Source organism: Leucopleurus acutus (genome assembly GCF_964270905.1).
Source record: "Leucopleurus acutus genome assembly, chromosome: 19".
In the NCBI taxonomy this organism is placed as follows: domain Eukaryota; kingdom Metazoa; phylum Chordata; class Mammalia; order Artiodactyla; family Delphinidae; genus Leucopleurus; species Leucopleurus acutus.
Window position 1 is genome coordinate 24,621,794 of NC_139161.1, and position 18,842 is coordinate 24,640,635.

General features: G+C 52.7%; 1 protein-coding gene across 1 annotated transcript in view; it reads left to right on the forward strand.

Annotated features, from left to right (window-relative positions):
• Positions 1-18,842, forward strand: part of ABCC3 (ATP binding cassette subfamily C member 3) — a gene marked incomplete at both ends in the record, with an annotated part of 42,769 nt that overhangs the window by 22,893 nt on the left and 1,034 nt on the right. Inside the window, 17 exons of the mRNA XM_082859985.1 lie at positions 370-457; positions 829-895; positions 1,356-1,482; positions 1,564-1,740; positions 5,535-5,702; positions 6,021-6,213; positions 7,163-7,277; positions 7,466-7,613; positions 7,712-7,919; positions 8,213-8,523; positions 9,596-9,795; positions 9,951-10,077; positions 11,121-11,222; positions 13,560-13,706; positions 13,856-14,014; positions 14,604-14,770; positions 17,195-17,389. Of these exons, the coding sequence (XP_082716111.1) occupies positions 370-457; positions 829-895; positions 1,356-1,482; positions 1,564-1,740; positions 5,535-5,702; positions 6,021-6,213; positions 7,163-7,277; positions 7,466-7,613; positions 7,712-7,919; positions 8,213-8,523; positions 9,596-9,795; positions 9,951-10,077; positions 11,121-11,222; positions 13,560-13,706; positions 13,856-14,014; positions 14,604-14,770; positions 17,195-17,389 (2,699 nt within the window). The remainder of the gene's footprint in view (positions 1-369; positions 458-828; positions 896-1,355; positions 1,483-1,563; positions 1,741-5,534; positions 5,703-6,020; positions 6,214-7,162; positions 7,278-7,465; positions 7,614-7,711; positions 7,920-8,212; positions 8,524-9,595; positions 9,796-9,950; positions 10,078-11,120; positions 11,223-13,559; positions 13,707-13,855; positions 14,015-14,603; positions 14,771-17,194; positions 17,390-18,842) is intronic.

The following is an 18,842-nucleotide window of genomic DNA, read 5'->3' on the forward strand; positions in this document are numbered from 1 at the left end:
ATGGGGTCACTTAGGGTCAGGGGATAATCAGGGAGCGTTATTGGAATCGGGGGAGGGCCATTTGGCGTCATGAAGAATTGTTCCAAGTTGAATGAGGTCATTAGAGTCAGGGGCCATTTGGAGTCAGAGGAAGTCAGGTAAGGTCCTTGGAAACCCAAGTTCTGGAGACAGCCTCCTGTTACCAACCTGGACCCTGTCTTTGGCTGTGGGAGCCAGCCAAGACTCAGTCATGGGAGGGGCCCTAGCACCAGCCTCTGGGCCCTCAGGGGGCCCAGCCTCACCCAGGAAGTTGGGGGCCAGCAAGGGTAAGAGGAGATGGTACAGGAAGAGCACAGCTCCCCGGGCTGACCCGTACCCTTCTGCATGCAGACCAGTGTGTCTCTGAAACGGATCCAGCATTTCCTGAGCCAAGATGAACTTGACTCCCAGTGTGTGGAAAGAAAGACCATCACCCCAGGTCCAGACAGCCTCTACCTGGGTTGCCCTTGCCCCAGCCACTGCTCCAGAAAATTCTCTGTTCCAAGCTTTTAACTTTTCTCCTGTGACCCCCTTTTCTTCATCCTCTTTTCGTATCTGCTCTCACTCTGTGCCTGCCTTCTTCCTCTTCTGGCTCTTTTCTCTCCTCTCATCGTCCCTCTCCAGGCCTCCCCCACCACCTTCCTTCCCTAGGGCTCCCCCTGCTCCTCCCCAGGACTTCCTGTCTCCCCTCCCTCCCCCCCCCACAAGATTCCCTGCCCTCCCCCTAGGGCTTCCCACACCTCTCCCCACCCAGGGATCCTCCTCCCCTTGCCCTGGGCCCCCTGACGCTGTACACCTCTGTCCTCCCAGGCTATACTGTCACCATACATAATGGCACCTTCACCTGGTCCCAGAACCTACCACCCACCCTGCACAGGTACCAGCTTCCCCTTCCCTCCTCAGCTGCCTAAAGTGAGCCAAAGGTCAGATCAGTAGCGGAACCCAACCCCACTCTCATGCTTCAGTCTTTGGCCTGAGAAGCAGGAAGAGCCTCAGCTTGCCAGGGTGGTGTCTGAAAGGGAGGAGGGCTTGGGTCTCCAGGTGGAAGGTGGGGGACCAAAACCCTGATTTCAGGGCTTCCCTGGTGGCGCAGTGGTTGAGAGTCCGCCTGCCGATGCAGGGGACGTGGGTTCGTGCCCCGGTCCGGGAGGATCCCGCATGCCGTGGAGCGGCTGGGCCCGTGAGCCATGCCTGCTGAGCCTGCGCGTCCGGAGCCTGTGCTCCGCAACGGGAGAGGCCACACAGTGAGAGGCCCGCGTACCGCAAAAAAAAACAAAAAAAACCAAAAACAACGCTGATTCCTCCTCTGACTGGGCTACTTGTCTTCTTGCCCCCAGCCTAGATATCCAGGTGCCAAAAGGGGCACTAGTGGCTGTGGTGGGGCCTGTGGGTTGTGGTAAGTCCTCCCTGTTGTCTGCCCTGCTGGGAGAGATGGAGAAGCTGGAAGGCAAGGTGTATATGAAGGTGAGAGGGGCAGGGACTCCTGGGAAGGGAAGCTTGGCCAGGCCTTGGGCAAACCCCGAGGTAACCTTCTCCTTTGGCCAGGGCTCCGTGGCCTACGTGCCCCAGCAGGCGTGGATACAGAACTGCACTCTCCAGGAAAACGTGCTGTTTGGCCAAGCCCTGGACCCCAAGCGGTACCAACAGGCTCTGGAGGCCTGTGCCCTGCTAGCTGACCTGGAGGTGCTGCCTGGTGGGAGCAAGACAGAGATCGGAGAGAAGGTAGGCTCCTCTTTCATCCTCTGGGGAGTTAGCACATATAGCTGCCCACCTCAATCCAGCCCAGGTCCAGATATGCATTCATTCATTCATTCATTCACACATTCATGTAATATCATGCCTAGCTGTGTGCTAGGCGCTGGTGAAACAGAGCTATTACTGGGGGAAACTGACTTGTAAACAGGTAGGTTCTGTAGAGTGTCCTGGGGGCCAGGCTGAAGGCCTGTGCAGGGTACTGGAAGGCAGTAACGGGGTGGTCTGCGTAAGGAAAAGCATCACTTTTGAGCTGAATCTTAATAGCTAAGGAAGAAGCTCTCATCATTCATCAGATTTTATTACCTACCTACTTTATGCCAGGCAATATTATACAGTAGTAAATACACCAGACTAAAATCTCTGCCTTCATATAGCTTACTTCTACTGGAGGAAAGAGATGATAGCAAGATAAATCAGTAAAATATATAATATTAGATAAACGCTAAGGGGAAAGAATGGAACAGGGAAGGGATATAGGAGTATGTGCAGGGTTGTATTGTTAGTGTGCTTTGGGAAAACCTCACTGAGAATCGGAGACTTGAACAAAGTGAGGGAGTGGTCCGTATCTTCGAACATGAAGCCCTGTCTGGGACATTTGAGGCCGAGAGTGCAGTAAGTGCAAAGGCCCTGAGGCAGGAGTGTGAATGGGACATTTAAGGACCAGCAAGAAGAGCAATGTGGATGGAGTGGAATGAGCAGGGATGAGGAGGAGATGAGGTCAGTGAGGTGTCCAGGCAGCCAGGTCACATTGGGCCTTGGAGACCACTGTAAGAACTGTGGCTTTTACCAAGTGATGGAAAGCCTTTGAAAGCCGAGGGATGGTGGGTGGACTGGCATTTCTGTGCAATTTGGTGTGACTGGAGGTTAGAAGGGGTGTGGCAGAAACAGGGTAAGGTAGAGCCTTGAAGACTTTGATTAAGGTTTTGGCCTTTACCCTAAAAACCATGGGACATCAGTGGAAGTTTTTAGTTTTTAATTAATTTATTAATTTTTAACAGTCGCAAAATATACATAACATAAATCTTTACCTTAGAAATCCTTTTAAGTATATAGGTCAGTAGTGTTAAATACACTCACATTGTTGTACAGGCAATCTCCAGACCTCTCTTTATCTTGCAAAACTAAAACTCTGTATCCATTAAACAGCACCTTTTACTTATCTATTCATCCATCAATGGTTACTTGGGTTGCTTCCGCCTTTCAGCTATTGTGCGTAAAGCTGCTATGGACACGCGTGTGCAAAGATCTTTTCAAGACCCTACTTTCAATTCTTTTTAGTACATACCCAGAAGTGGAATTGCTAAGTCATAATTCTATTTTTTTTTTTTTTTTTGAGGAACTGCCATACTATTTTCCATAATGGCTGCACCATTTAACATTCCCACCCACAGTACACAAGGTCTCCAACTTCTACACATTCTGGACAACACTTGTTGTTTTCTGGGGTGGTTGTTTGGTTTTTTGTTTTTGTTTTTTGGTAGTGGTCATCCTAATGGATGTGAGGTGGTATCTCACTGAGGTTTTGATTTGCATTTCCCAGTGATTAGTAATGTTGAGCATCTTTTCACGTGTCTATTGGTAGTTTGTATATCTTCTCTGGAGAAGTGTCTGTTCAAGTCCTTTGCCCAGATTTTATTGAAGTTGTTTGGTTTTTTGTTGTTGAGTTGTAGGAGTTCTTTATACATGCTAGATATTAACCCCCTATCAGATATATGAGTTGCAAATATTTTCTCCTCTTCTGAAGGTTGTCTTTTCACTCTGCTGATTGTGTCCTTTGATGCACAGAAGTTTTCAATTTTAATGTGATCCAATTTTTCTATTTTTACTTTTGTTGCTTGTGCTTTTAGTGTCTTATCCAAAAAAATCATTGCCAAGTCCAATGTCATGAGACTTTTCCCTTGTGTCTTCCTCTGAGTTTTATAGCTTCACCTCTTTTTTTATATACTAAAGATTTCAGTGTCTCAAAGCAAAGACATCCTCTTACATAACTACAGTTGAGTTATCAAAATCAAGAAATTTATCATTAATACAGTATTATTATCTAATTGACTGTCTGACATTTGAAATGTCATCATTTGTCCCAGTAATGTCTTTTTTAGCTATTTTCTTTCCTGGTCTAGGGTTCAATCCAGGATCATGAGTTTCATTTAGCTGTCATATCTCTTTATTCTCAATCAATCTGTATAATTCCTCAGTCTTTGTCTTTTAGAACATCAACATTTTTGAAGAGTACAGGCCAGTTATTTTGCAGAATGTTTCTCAATTTGAACACGATTAGATTCGGAATATATTTTTGGGGGGAAAAGCCAAAGAAGTAACGTTGTGTCCTTCTTGGTGCGTCATATCAGGAGGCACACGATGTCAGTTCATGCGTTACTGACAATGTTAACTTTGATCTCTTGATTGAGGTGGTATCGTCTACTGATGATTTCATTTTATAACTTTCATTGATGATTTTTGCCTGAGTCAGTGTTTACTATGATGTTGGCCAAATGTTGATTTCCTAACTCCATTCCTTCTATAGTTATTAGTTGACTTATTACTTATTCATTAATTTTTTTATATCAACGTGGGCTCATGGATTCTTATTTGATTCAACGTGTTATAATCCATTACCATCATTTTTTACCTTGACGTTCAACTTGTCAGTGAAGAGTTTTAAGCAGGGACAGGAATTGCATTTTGAAAAGCTGCCCTGGCTGCAGTGTGGAGGGGCCCAAAGGCACAGGAACCAGTGAGGGGGCTCTTGTGGTGCCCTGGGGAAATGAGGGCCTGAGCCTGGCAGTCGGGATGGGAAATTTTTAAGTAGGAGTCCGAGATTATAGGAACCCAGAGTAGACCTCCTGATCTACGATACAACTCCTCCTTCCCATCTCTCCTGGACCCACACTGACCTCGCACACACAAGCCTGATTTAGTGCCCAGAACATAGTAGCACTGGAGAAAGACTGGTTGGTTGAATGCAGGCACGTTCACACGTCTCAGTCACTACAGCTTCCATGTCCACCCCTTGCTTCTCAGCAGCTCCAGCTCCCAACCCACATTTGTTCTACCCAGGGGTCAGTTTCTCAGGGTACCCCCAAAGAGCTGGGCCTGTTCCAGAGGGAATGAGGAAAGCTGGTGGTAGGAAAGCAGGCTATACCTCTGGGGTCTGCCCTCTAGGCCCAGCCCTGCTGCTGTGTGCCTCAGTTTCTGCATAATGGGTTTAAGGAGTGAACTTACCTCCCCTCTGGTACGTGAATGATCTCAGGGTTGATGAATTCTGGGGTGGATGCTGGGTTTCCATCCTTGCTTTTGCCCTTAATAGTTTGGGACCCTGGACAAAGTCATTAACGTCTTGAGCTCTAGTTTCTTCATCTAGAAAGTGGGGCTAATGATACCTCCCTGGAAAGACTGACAAGAGGACCAAATGGGATAATTGTTATGAAAGTCATCTGTGAACCGTATGGTTGATGGGAGACTGAAAGTTCTGTTAAGGACCTCCTGGGGATTTCCAGCCTCCCAGAGTATGAAGGTGGAAGGCAGGGAAACCAGTTGGGCGGCAGCACGATGTCCTGACCTGCCCTGGGAGGACTCTGAGAGCCACCACCCCTTCCTCCATGGCCTTAGAGCTTCCCAGGTACAGGACCAGGCATATGAAATGTGAATTTAGAGGTCTGCCTTTTTGAATGAAAATAGACAGAGCCCTTGTCCCCCTTGTGATGGCCTGACTCCCTTCTACCCAATACACACCTCTCACCTCCCTCCTCCAACCCATCCAGGGCATTAACCTGTCTGGGGGCCAGCGTCAGCGGGTCAGTCTGGCCCGAGCTGTTTACAGTGATGCTGACATTTTTTTGCTGGATGACCCGTTGTCAGCCGTGGACTCCCACGTGGCCAAACATATCTTTGACCAAGTCATTGGGCCAGAAGGTGTGCTGGCAGGAAAGGTGAGTCCTCCCAGAGGCTAAGGGGGCTAAGGTGAGGTCTAGGGCCACAGGAGAAGACTGGTGGGAGGCCAAGGGGTTCGGGTGAGACCTGGAGGTATGGAGGGCCTGAGGAACAGGAGCGTGGGCTGGGCAGTGGGGGAAACCTGGGGCGGGGGTGGGGGATGGTGCCCCTCAGGCACTGAGCCAGCTGTGGTGAGCACGGGGTGAGTCCCTGCTGTATCTGCTTATGCTGCCGGCACATAGGCACCTCACACTCGCTCCGTGCCAGGGGTGTGTGCTGAGGGCAGTGGGAGTGATAGCCTGCTGCCTTCTCCCCAGACACGGGTGCTAGTGACGCATGGCATCAGCTTCCTGCCCCAGACGGACTTTGTCATAGTGCTAGCTGACGGGCAGGTGTCTGAGGTCGGCACTTACGCGGCCCTGCTGCAGCGCAACGGCTCCTTCGCCAACTTTCTCCGCAACCATGCACCTGACGAGGGCAAGAGGCACCAGGAGGCCGACAGCAGGACCGGTATCTGCCATTCTTGGCCCTCCGTATTCCCCTGCCCTCCCAGCATCTCCCCTGTCCTGGAGCCTCTGAGTGTCCGTGGACAGGCCCAGTGTTTCACAAGGGAGGTTCTGGGGAACTTGGACCGTCTGCGTGATGTCAGACATCACCAGCAGGGAAAGTGAAGTGGATGGATTCAAGCCCTTCCTCCTCATCTGCCTTCATGGGTCAAAAGGGCCTAAGGGCCCAGACCCAGCTTGTACGGCAAAACTGTTTCACAGATGAACTGTTTGGTAAATGTGCAAATGCTTGGAAAAGTCATTTATTTATCAACAAATATTTATTGAGCAATTACTACGTCCAGGCACTATTCCAGGCGCTGAGACAGCAAGGAACAAACAGAAAAATCCCTGTCCTCGCGGAGCATATTGAGACCCCTTTGTTGTCCAGTCCTGGCTCCCCAGCCCCAGGCTCCCGGCTGGCTCACAGACCTTCTCCTGGGCTTTCTCTCCTACTTCCGGATATGCAGCTAACATGTCTCGAGCATTTACTAAGGGCTATGCCCCTTGCAAGCTCTTGACACACATTCTTTCCTTTAATCCTCACAAGGACACAATGAAGTAGGTACTATTATTATCCCCATTTCCATGCCTGCCCAAACCCATGCGGTGAGGAAGTGGGATTTTAGCTCAGCCGGTCTGACTCTAGAGCCCAAGCTCCTGACCCTTATATTTGAACCCCCTTCTACGTAGTCCCTGATGGGACGCTTTTCTTCCTGTCTGACCTAAGTCTTTCTTGCCACCCTTTTTCTTTCCAACATGAAATTCGTCATTTACTTTTATTGTTATTCGTGCTCACCTCTCACCTCGCCTCTGGCTTGTCCATTCAGGCCTCTTCATTGGAGTGGGGCGGGGCATACCAGGGGCCTGCGGGGTGAGCCAGCCAAGCTCTCCTTTCTGCCTCCCCGCTGCAGCCTTGGAGGACAAAGAGGTTGAGGAGGTGCTGCTGACTGAGGACCCGCTCAGCAGCCACACAGACCTGACGGTTCATGAGCCAGTGACATACGAGGTCCAGAAGCAGTTTATGAGGTGAGCACCTGGGAGCTCTCAGCCCCCGGGAGACGGTACCAGGGCTCCCAAGCCCTGACGGGGGGCGCAGGTGGGCGTTCTCCCTGACACACCCCAGGCCTCCGGCTGCAGCCTGAACCTCCTTCTGGGGCTCTGTCTGTGGCTGTGCTGGAGGCCTCCTCCCTGGGCCTGACCAGTTGCCTCCGCAGACAGCTGAGTGCCATGTCCCTGGAAAGAGAGGGCCAGGGTCGGCCTGTGCCCAGGAGGCGCCTGGGTGCGGCAGAAAAGGTAGTGCAGGCAACAGAGGCAAAGGCGAGCCATGTGCTGACCCAGGAGGAGAAGGTGGAGATGGGCACTGTGAGTAGCTTGGGCGGGGAGGGATGGAGAGGGTGGGCAGGCCCCTAGCAGTCCCGGGGCTCACCGGAGTCCTCTGTGCAACCGCTGTGGCCATGCAGGTGAAGCTGAGTGTGTTCTGGGATTACGCCAGGGCCGTGGGGCTCTGTGCCATGCTGGCCATCTGTCTGCTGCACGGGGGTCAAAGTGCGGCTGCCATTGGGGCCAACGTTTGGCTCAGTGCCTGGACCGGTGAGGCTGTGGTGAACGGCCAGCAGAACAACACCTCCCAGAGGCTGGGCGTCTATGCCGCCTTGGGAATTCTGCAAGGTGAGCCTGCACAGATACCTAGAAGGGGCTACGGTGGCCCCTTCCTCATCTCTGGGCTGCTGGGTCCCCCAAACCACGCCCTTGCCTCTGAATCTCTCTCCACTGTCGCAGCCCCAGGGACTCCCTAACCCACCCTAGCAGTCTACCTGCCTCTGGCCCTGTCTAGCTCATCCTAGCCATGCTGGGCCTCTTAGCCTGCCTAGTTCACCGAGGCTCTCCCCCATCTCGGAACCTGCCCCTGCATGCCTGCCACCTGGCCCAGGTGAACGAGCGCGCCTCTCCTCCTCCACCAGGGCTCCTGGTGATGCTGTCAGCCATCATGATGGCGGTGGGAGGCGTCCAGGCTGCGCGCTTGCTTCACCAGGCACTGCTGCACAACAAGATGCGCTCGCCACAGTCCTTCTTCGATACGACGCCCTCAGGCCGCATCCTCAACCGCTTCTCCAAGGACGTCTACATCATCGACGAGGTTCTGGCTCCCACCATCCTCATGCTGCTGAATTCCTTCTACAACTCCATCTCCACCCTCGTGGTCATCGTGGCCAGCACGCCACTCTTCGCTGTGGTCATCCTGCCTTTGGCTGTCCTCTACCTCTTGGTGCAGGTGTGCCCTGAGTGCGTGGGCGTGGCTTTTGGGGGGCATGGCCGTTGCGTGGCCGGGGCTCTCCCGGGGGCCACCAGTGGTGGGATGTAGGGAGGTCAGGCCCCGCAGAGCTTCACAGCTGGACTTGGTTCAGTAAATACCTCTTTGAAACTCATTTTCCTCACGTGTAAAATAGAATCATAGAGCTTACCTCACAGAGTTGTTGATAGGATAAAATGAAATCCTTGTAAATTGTGACTGGCCCTAGAACTCCTTCCTGCTGGCTAAATATTGTCAACAGTTTGAGACACATTATCCTTCCCTTCTTTTTAGATATATCTAAACTTACGTACATGTTTTTAACATGGATGAGTTGATGACATTCAGATACAGCTACCTATAAAAGGCATTTGTGTTGCTGAGCCCCTATCCTGCCATTAATTAATCAGTCCATGAAGGTAACCCACAGGTGGCCAGAAGCTTAGGCCTGTGTGTGAAGACTGTGCTCTGTGCTGGGACGGGGGACTCTCAGATGCAAATCCTACCTGGCCCTGGCCATCTTGGGGCCCACAGGGTAGAAGATGGAAGGTGGAGGCAGAACTGTGTTTTTGTGGGGCTGAAGTTTAAACAACTGGGGGGTGGGGCGGGGAGAGGCTCTTTAAGAAAAAGAATACAAAATTATCTTATTTTTGCAAATTTTGCAAAATTTTGATTGTGTGAACACACTGCTAGGGCCCCTAAGTGGAGACAGGCATCGTCACTGACAGGAGGCAAAGCAGAGTCAGTGCGATAGTCTAGGTCCCCGCAGAGGTGAGGGGGTCAGGAGCTGAGAGGCAATCGGGAAAGGCTTCGTGGACAAAGTGGCCTGGAAGAGTGAGCAGAGCTGACCAGAGGGGAAGGGTGCGATGAGTTCGTGGAGCCGTATCAGGCCCCCAAGTCTTGGGTTCTTCTGAGCGGAGCGGGAGGAAGGGAACAAGGTCTTATGGGGCAGTGGAACTGACGGGGAGGCGGCTCACATGTGTCCAGAGGATGTGCTGGACCGAGTTGGGGCCCCACGGTCCTGACTCCAAGCTCTTTCTCCATGCTCTGTCAGCGCCTCTATGTGGCCACGTCACGGCAACTGAAGCGGCTGGAGTCTGTCAGCCGCTCACCCATCTACTCCCACTTTTTGGAGACGGTGACCGGCTCCAGCGTCATCCGGGCCTATGGCCGCAGCCAGGACTTCGAGGCCATCAGTGATGCTAAGGTGGACACCAACCAGAGGAGCTGCTACCCCTACATCGCCTCCAACAGGTCAGAAGCAGCTCCCTCAGCCCCTGCTCCTCCCAGGAGTTTCCACCAGTGTCTCTGCGGGAGAAACCCTGGTGTTCTGGGTCCAAGGCCCTCCTTCCCCCTAAACAGCCCCCTTCTTGCATCCGCCCCGTTTCCTCCTTGCCTAATCCCCACAGGTGGCTGGGGGTCCGAGTGGAGTTCGTGGGCAACTGTGTCGTGTTCTTCACTGCACTCTTTGCTGTGATTGGGAGAAGCAGCCTGAGTCCAGGGCTGGTGGGCCTGTCTGTGTCCTATGCCCTACAGGTACGCAGAGGTCTGGGTCCTGGGTCAGGGCCACCACTGGGGCAGGGGCCACACAGGTTTCACAAGCATCTCCTGAGCACCTCGCTCTGCCCCAAATGGGGACCAGCCACAGGTTCTGCTCCACGGGACTGTGAGCTCCCAGGCAAGTGTGGAGAGTCACTCCCACCAGCAGGGGATGGTACTGTGGGGTGCACAGACCTTAGTGGAGGAAGGCCCAGAGGAGGTCTCTACCTTGGAGTGTTGGAGAAATTATCTTGGAGCTTGGCCCCAAGAGACAAATAGAATTTGCCCTGCCTGCATAAGATCTAGAGGTCAACCCTGACAGGGGTCCGGGGGCAGGGACGTGGAGAGCTGGAATACACCTCATTTCACAAGCCTGCAGAGAAAGTACACGGAGCAGGTACCTGGAGCCTGGGAAGGTCACCCTGATATCAGCCTATATTGTCAAAGCATTAAATAACTGCAGATGGAATTTTTGTGAAGCAGATCCCATTTGCAGTGCCTCAGGTGACTCAAGTCTTGAACGTTTGGTAAACAAAGGACAGTCCAGACAGGTCAGTCTTCTCAGACTTTAATGTGCATGTGAATCACCTGGAGATTTAAACTGTAGATTCTGATACCGTAGACCTGGGGCTCTGGCTTCAGCGTTGTGTATCAAGGCTCCTTGATCCACAAAGTGTGGTCCAAGGACCAGTTGCATCAACATCACCTGTGAGCTTCTTAGCCACGTAGAATCTCGCGTCCCACCACAAACCTACTGAATTAGAAGCTACCTTTGCACAAGATTCCCTGGGAAATCTTTCTTGTGCATATTAAAGTTTAAGAAACACTGGGCTGGGCGGCCTTTTGTTAAGTCTGCATTGTCACTGCCTGAGGTACAGTTGTGATTTGAGCCCCAGGTGGCTCATCTGTGGGTTTGCCCAGGCCCACCTGGGTCATAGCTGGGATAGGATAGGAGCATAGTCAAGGAGTCTGAACTCCTCCCAAAGCCATTTCAGGGGGAGGAGAGATTGCCCCGCTTGTGACCCAGTCCCTTTGGCTAGGTGACGTTGGCTCTGAACTGGATGATACGAACGATATCAGACTTGGAGTCCAATATTGTGGCCGTGGAGAGAGTCAAAGAGTACTCCAAGACGGAGACTGAGGTGGGTACGGGATGAGCCTGGGGCCGGGAGGGGTGCTTGGAGATCCACCGTCTCTACACCCCCAGGCCAGCTGTCCAGGTGGCTCCTCATTTATTCATTCATTCAACCCTTCTTGAGTGTCAACCAGAGGTCTATGTGAGGAGGTGTAGGGCAAGACAAGGTCTGCCCTCAAGCAGTTCCTGATGTAGTGGGAGAGGACAGCTCCCGTTGTTCCAAGCCCTCCCTGGTCACAGTACCTTGTCCTCCCTGGGACCCCCTGGTCCCGTGTCCTGCCTCTGTCCCTCTGTCCACGAGCTCATCCAGCCTGGATCCTATGCTCCACCAGTGCCAGTGCTCTCAACTCCCTTGCCCTTCTCTCTCTCAGTCATCCTCACCCCAGTTGAGCCCATCTGTCTACCTTCTGAAACATGCCGGTGCTCAGCTGCTAAAACGTTGCTGGAGAAAATCATTGATTTTACTTCAAGTTTATAACCACACACCACGGCTGGGTGTTCCTGTTTTGCTTCTCCAAGAAGCGTGTGTTCCCACTTTCAGAAAGTTCTGTTTTGACCATTCTCTTTCCTTAAACCCCTACATGCCCTCCTCCCTGTGCTCAGTCATCGACCGAATGACTCAGTCATCCGTCATCATAGGCTCAGTCATCAACCTTGCCTAACGCTTCAGTGAGAAAACGGCTTTACAAGATGTGAACTCCCTCAGCCTTCCTGCCTCCAGACTTTCAAATCTGCCTGTGTCCCTTCCACCTTCTTCCCTTCTCATTTCAAAGTCCACTCCCTCTACTTCTTCGCATGGCCACCCAAGGACTTCACTTCCTCAATCACACCCTCCATCTGCTACATCATCCATCTTGCTCCCTCTGTTGGATGATTCCCATCCACACGCGAAAATAAGCTCTTGTAGCTTCCATCCTAGACACTCAAACCAACCCTCCCTTTCCCCTGTATCCTATGTCCCATTTCTCTGCTCTCCTTTGTCATGAAACTGGCTTTAAAATATGGTCTGCAGGTGCTCTCCCCACTGCCTCATCACCCTGTCGCCTGGTTTCTGGCCCTATCACTCCACTGAACCCACTCACCAATGATTTTCCCACTTCCTGACCTAGGGACACTTTTCTCTTCTCATCTAATGCAACCGCTCAGCGACATTCAGACAAATAGCCCCTCTCTCCTACTTGGAAAGCACTTCATGGCTTCTGGGACCTGAGCTCCTGCCCTGTCAGCCCCCATTGAGCCCCACCCCACCTGTTCCTCCCAGCCTGGCCTCTCCTGCCCATGGGGCCCCCATCTACCCCTGTCTTCCCCAGGCATCCCCTATCATTCCCTCATCCCCCATTCTCTGGGATCTTCAAATTCTCCCTCTTCATGCCTAGCATTCCCATGTCCCCTCTCTACACACATGATCCCGTCTCCACATTCTCAAAAATTCTGCCCCCAACCCTACTGTCCATTCTTTTGACACCCCCTCAAGAGAGCGGTCTCCCTATACTGGCTGCTTTGCTTTGTGACTGCTGACAGTCTGACCCCCCCCCCCCCATTTCAAAACACCCTCCCCTCTCCCTCCTCCAAATAGCAGCAGGGAGATCCTTTAAAAACACACCAAATCATGTTATTCCTCTGTGCATGGCCCTACATCTTACTCAGGGTAAAAAAAACACAGTCCTTAAAATGGCCAGCAAAGCCCTATGTGATGGGACCATCCACTACTTGTCTCCTACCTCTCACCTTTGTCATTGTGATCCAGAACACACCTGGAAGTATTTGTACTTGCCGTTCCCTCTGTCTGGCATGCCCTTCCCCCAGAGATCTACTTGTCTTTTTCCTTCACTTCCTTCAGGTCTTTATTTAAATATCACCTCCTCCAGGAAGCCTTCCCTGACCACCCTGTACAGAATAGCAACACCAGGCACTTATCCACACTCATCACCATGTGACATTATGTAGACTTACTTATTTGTCAACAGTATGCCCCCCTAGACTCGGATGGGGACAAGAACTTTGTCTTGTTTACCATTGTTGACCCCACTACCTGTCACGGAGTAGCCACTCAATAATAAAGAATGGTGAAAGGGGGAGCGAGGGCAGGTGGGAGGGGCCGCTTATGGCCGTGGGGCATGCGGGAATGGGGAGAGCAAAGCTCTGTGGGGAATAATGTCAGAGGGATAAAGAGACATTGAACCACAAGGTTGGGTCACATGAGCACCAGGACCTCCCCACCAGGGTCCCTAGTGGGTGAGGATGGCAGGGGCCTGGGGAGGGAGGCAGACCAAAGTTGGGAGATGGCTGGGCTGGGGAAGAGGTGCCCCCCATGATGAGGATCCTGTCTTCCCCCGGTGGCCAGGCCCCCTGGGTGGTGGAGGGCAGCCGCCCACCAGTGGGCTGGCCACTGCAGGGTGAGGTGGAGTTCCGGAACTACTCTGTGCGCTACCGGCCCGGCCTGGAGCTGGTGCTGAAGGACCTGAGTCTACAAGTGCGAGGTGGCGAGAAGGTGCGTGTGGGGCGGGTTTTTCCCTGGGGAGCGTGGGTCTGTGGGATGGCAGGGGCCCAGCCCAAGGGTCTGCTTGGCCTCCCAGGGAAGTCCTGGCAACAGCCCCGCTAAACCCCAGCCTCCCCCTGACGACCCCCCACTGCCTCCAGGTGGGGATCGTGGGCCGCACTGGGGCTGGCAAATCGTCCATGACCCTCTGCCTGTTCCGCATCCTGGAAGCCACGGAGGGCGACATCCTCATCGACGGCCTCAACGTGGCCGACATCGGGCTCCATGACCTGCGTTCTCAGCTGACCATCATCCCCCAGGTAGCAGCCTGGCGTGGCCTGGCCACACTGGCCCGTGACTCTGGCGGCAGGTCCCACCCCTGTTCTGTAGCTTGGAGTTCAAGACTGGGACCCCTCTCTGGGAGGCTGGAGAGCAGGACAGCAGGAGCAGAGCCACAGAGCGGCCCCCCCGTCGTGGGTCTGGAAGGGTCAGATGTCTCCTGCCCTATAAGACCCTGTCCTCTGACCTCTTGGACCAGCAGAACAACAGGCCCCTCCACACAGCGCACCCCAGAGGCCTTCTATCCTGGCCTCCTGGTTTCACAGCTCTGAATTACATTTCACTTTTTCTGACTCCTCTGGGGTATTGTTTTCTTCTGACTGGACACTTTGGGGTCAGGTTAGCGGTTCAGGTTTCTGCCTTAGTGGAGGATTTGGGTTGGCAAAGCTGAGGTTTATCACTTCCCCACAGGCGTTTTTCTATCTCCTTGGCCATTGCCTCCCTCCTGGAGGGCAGGGGTCAGAGTGGGAATGCCGCCACCTCAACCCCTTTCTTGTTCCCTGGCCTCGGGGCCCATGGCTCCCTAGGGGGCCTGAGCTGCCTCCCTCTGAGGCCTTGCTTTGCCCCCAGGACCCCATCTTGTTCTCGGGGACCCTGCGCATGAACCTGGACCCCTTGGGCAATTACTCGGAGGAAGACATGTGGCGAGCCTTGGAGCTGTCCCACCTGCACACCTTTGTGAGCTCCCAGCCGGCAGGCCTGGACTTCCAGTGCTCCGAGGGCGGGGAGAATCTCAGGTAACAGCTGGGAGTGGGTGGGTCAGGAATAGCACTCTGCAGCGCTATAGAGGGTCTAGCATGAAACGACACCAAATCCAGGCCAGCCGCCTCCTGCCCTCCCACTCCCGTCTCAGCCAGAGTGAACTCAGGGGGCACTGTCTTGCATTGAGCATATTCTGTGTGCCAGGCACTGTGCACTACTTCACTGACTCCTCACACAAGCTCCAGAGAAACTGAGGCAGGGCCAAAGTCACACAGCTGGGAGAAGACATGCCTGGGAGATTCCAAAGCCCTGATCGGTCCTCTCTTGTGAGATTGTCCATGGTGTGCTTGGCCTGAGGAGGGGTTGTGGACTGAACCTGTGGAGCAGATAAGAGGAAACCTACAGAGCTTTAGAGAAATCTTATATATTTTCCAAGGTGGATGCAATTTTGTTTGTGGTTTAGAAGTGGGCAAAGTGAGCTCTCTGGGCCTTTCTTTGCTTCCTTATAGCCCCAGACTTTATATCACCCGTCGCTGTGCCACGTATCAGGGAGGCCCAGAGTCACTTCTTACTGAGTGTAAAGGCTTGAGACACTTGTACCCGTGTTAGTTGTGTGATTTGAAGCAAGCTGCCTAACCTCTTTGTGCCTTCTTTTCCTTTACTCTGAAAGGAGTATGGGATAATAACACTCCCATACCTGTTAGCACCATGCCGCCCAATAAAAATATACTTTGAGCCACATAGGTGTAAATAAAATTTGTCTAAGAGCCACATTAAAAAAAAAGAAAAAGAAACTGATGAAATAAATTTTAACTGTGTATTTTATGTAGCCTAATATATCTAAAATATCATTTCAACATGTAATTGATACAAAAGCTGTTACGGACAGTTTGCCTTTTTTCAAGTGTCAAATCCCGTGTGTATTTTTACACGAACGGCACATCTCAATTCAGACTTGTCGTATTTCAAGTGGTCAACAGTCACCTGTGGCTAGTGGCCATCGTTTGGACAGAGCCGTCTTAGGGTTATTGTGATGAAATGGAAAGCACTTAGACTGGATACACTCCCGAGAAATTTAGCTATTTGTATTATCCTACTCGGTCCATACCTACGGACTGGACTTTCTCCAAAAACAAAAACAAAAACAAAAACCTGTACATTTGCTCAGCACTTACTAGTGTTCAAGGCACTTTGGCCTCTACTGTCTCCTTTCATCTTTACTGCAGTCCTGTGGGCCGGAAACGAGGCTCCAGAGGATAAAATTATTTGCCCAAAGCTGCTCAGCTAGCAAGGGGTGGGGCAAGGACCCAGGGAAGTGGGAGCTTTTGCCCCAAAACTTTCCTTGCGGCGTCATAGCCGCTGGTGGGATGCCCCCGCCTCCCCAGGCAGCCCTGTAAGAATGAATGTGCACGGTACCTGGATTTCACTTACACAGCCATGTTGGGGGTGCCCGGCGGACGAGCCTAGGCTTTCAGACCCTGTGCCCCACAGCTGTGTTTTGGTCCATTCTCCTGTCCTGGCTTGCCATGAGCACCTCTCCCCAGAGCATCCCCTCCATCCCCACATCCGCCAGGATCTGAGACAGAAATCCACTCCCCTCCTCCCTCCCTGAGCTTGTAGCCACTTTAAGTATAACCTATATCCTGTGCCAGTCCCACCATAAATCAGCCCTGAGCTCTATCTGGCGGCTCATTCTGCTGCCAAAACCTTCATTAGTTGCGGGAATAGGCCGGGGAGAGAGCCTGGCCTTCACTCGGGCTGTAGTGACTCACCCCTGCGGGAAGGGCTGAGGTATTTGTCCCTGGGTGTGGGGGGTGCTGCAGCCTCTGTGGTTGGGAACACAGCCTCTCTTTGTTCATTAGCTCCAGCTTCCAAGGCAGGAGGTGGAAGGTATGCATTCCACCCCTCCTCCACCTTCCCAGGGACCAGACACGGGGAACCCCCCGTAGCCTCCTCTGCCCTGTCCCTTCCTTGTTCCCACAACGGAACCCTGACCTATATTCCCCGTGGGGGCGGAAGATGACTAAATTGTGTGATATTAGGCTCAGCAAGATAACGTGATGTGTGCAAATATCCAGGAGGAGTCATTTAAGTGTGTTATCACTAAGGTGTAAATGACTGAGAGATTGAAGCAGAGAAACACGGTGACACTGGTTGAGGAGTGAGGATAGGGAAGAAAGCACAGGAAGAAGAGACCAGGGGTGCCAGAGACAGACTGGGGATTTCACAATGTTGTTAAGTCCTGGCTCTACCCGCAAGGCCCCTCATTATCCCTGTGGTGTCCAGACCTCAACTCGGTGTTCCAGGAGTCCTGGGCTAAGGCAGAAATGGGAGAGGTTAGACAGAGAGCCAGCCCTGGGCCATTGGGAAGGAGTGGAGACAGAAACAGTTTGGGGAATGAGGCCTGGGGTCAGGTTGGGGGCACCCAGCTAGAGATACCTTGCCTTCCCCGTTTTCAGCGTGGGCCAGCGGCAGCTTGTGTGCCTGGCCAGAGCCCTGCTTCGCAAGAGTCGCATCCTGGTTTTAGACGAGGCCACAGCCGCCATCGACCTGGAGACGGATGACCTCATCCAGGCCACCATCCACACCCAGTTTGAGCCCTGCACGGTGCTGACCATCGCACATCGGCTCAACACCATCATGGACTACACCAGGTGGGGCACTGGCACCCAAGCAGGGAGGGGCCTGGTGGGGTCGCCTGGGCCGTGGGGACGTGGTTGGCAGATTAAGGTTACGGGATATGTGGATATGGGAGCTCCGTGGGGTCGTCTAAGGTTTGGGGGGGGGGGTGCAGAACAGTGTGGGTTATCTGGGCACCGGGGGCACAGGGATGTTTTCTGAGACACAAGGGACACTTTGGGGTTACCAGCACGTGGGGAAGGGGCACACTGGGGCTCCTGAGGCATGGCCACTTCTCCCCCACCTCTTAATACTGAGGTGAGGGGAACCAGATCCTTCAGGCCAAATCCTGTCACTTCCTGAGCACTGTTTCCAGAATGCCCACATGGCCATGGCTTCATTTGAGCCTCATTCCCATCCTGTGAGGTAGGCGTACAGACCAGGAAGCCACTGAGGAAAGGTGCACGATGCTTGGGTCCCGTGCGGAGTAGATGCTTTGCTGTGGGAAAGCAGAGGGCTGAGTCCCAAGCCTGGCTCTGCTGCTGACTGCTGTATGACATTAGGCAATTCACAAAACCTCCATGAACCTCTCTCTCTCTCAGGGTTGTTGTAAGGAGTCAATGAAATAAAGCGTTAAAAGTGCAGGTGACTGGAGGGGTGGGAGGGAGACGCAAGAGGGAGGAGATATGGGGATATATGAATATGTATAACTGATTCACTTTGTTATACAGCAGCAACTAACACACCGTTGTAAAGCAATTATACTCCGAGAAAGATGTTAAAAAAAAAAAAAGTGCAGGTGATCCTAGGAAATGTCCTTTATAATCCTCACTAGAACCAGCTTCTCAAAGGATTAGGAAAAAAAAAAAAAAAGGATTAGGGAAGGAGCCTTCCTCATGGTATCTTACGGCTTCGTTGGGGAGGCAGCTCACTCAGCCAAAAGGAAAAAAATGTGACCTGTTTGCTCACTGTGCCTAATGTCAAGGTGTGCTGCTGGAGGACAGGGGAGGGGCTGGGTGACTCAGAAGCCTGATGGAAGCCAGCTGGTGCTGGCCTGACAGGCTGGCTCCCCTGGAGACACGGGAGCTCAGAGTGAGGAAGAGGCAGGAGGCTGCAGCAAATCTATCCTGAAGGAGTATAGTGGGAGTACATCAGCAGGGCTTCATTCACAAAACAAACACCTGCAGGGCAGGCTTCATTCACAAAACAAACACCTGCAGGGCATGGGGAGGTGGGGAGATACATGGACAGGGCAATGGGCAGACCTTGGCCCTCTCTCAGAAGTTCCCCACACAGCTCCCAGGGGGTTGGGAACCAAGCTGAGAATGCCTGATGCTAAGTGTCTGTTCCATCCCTACCACACCCACCCCGCCTCCACTCCCATCTAGGATTCCACTGGGAGAAGGGAGAGTGGGCAGGAAGGCCCGGGCCCTGGGTCCAGACAAGGGAAAGGGCTGGACTGAGAGGATCTCTTCCCAGGCCTAACTG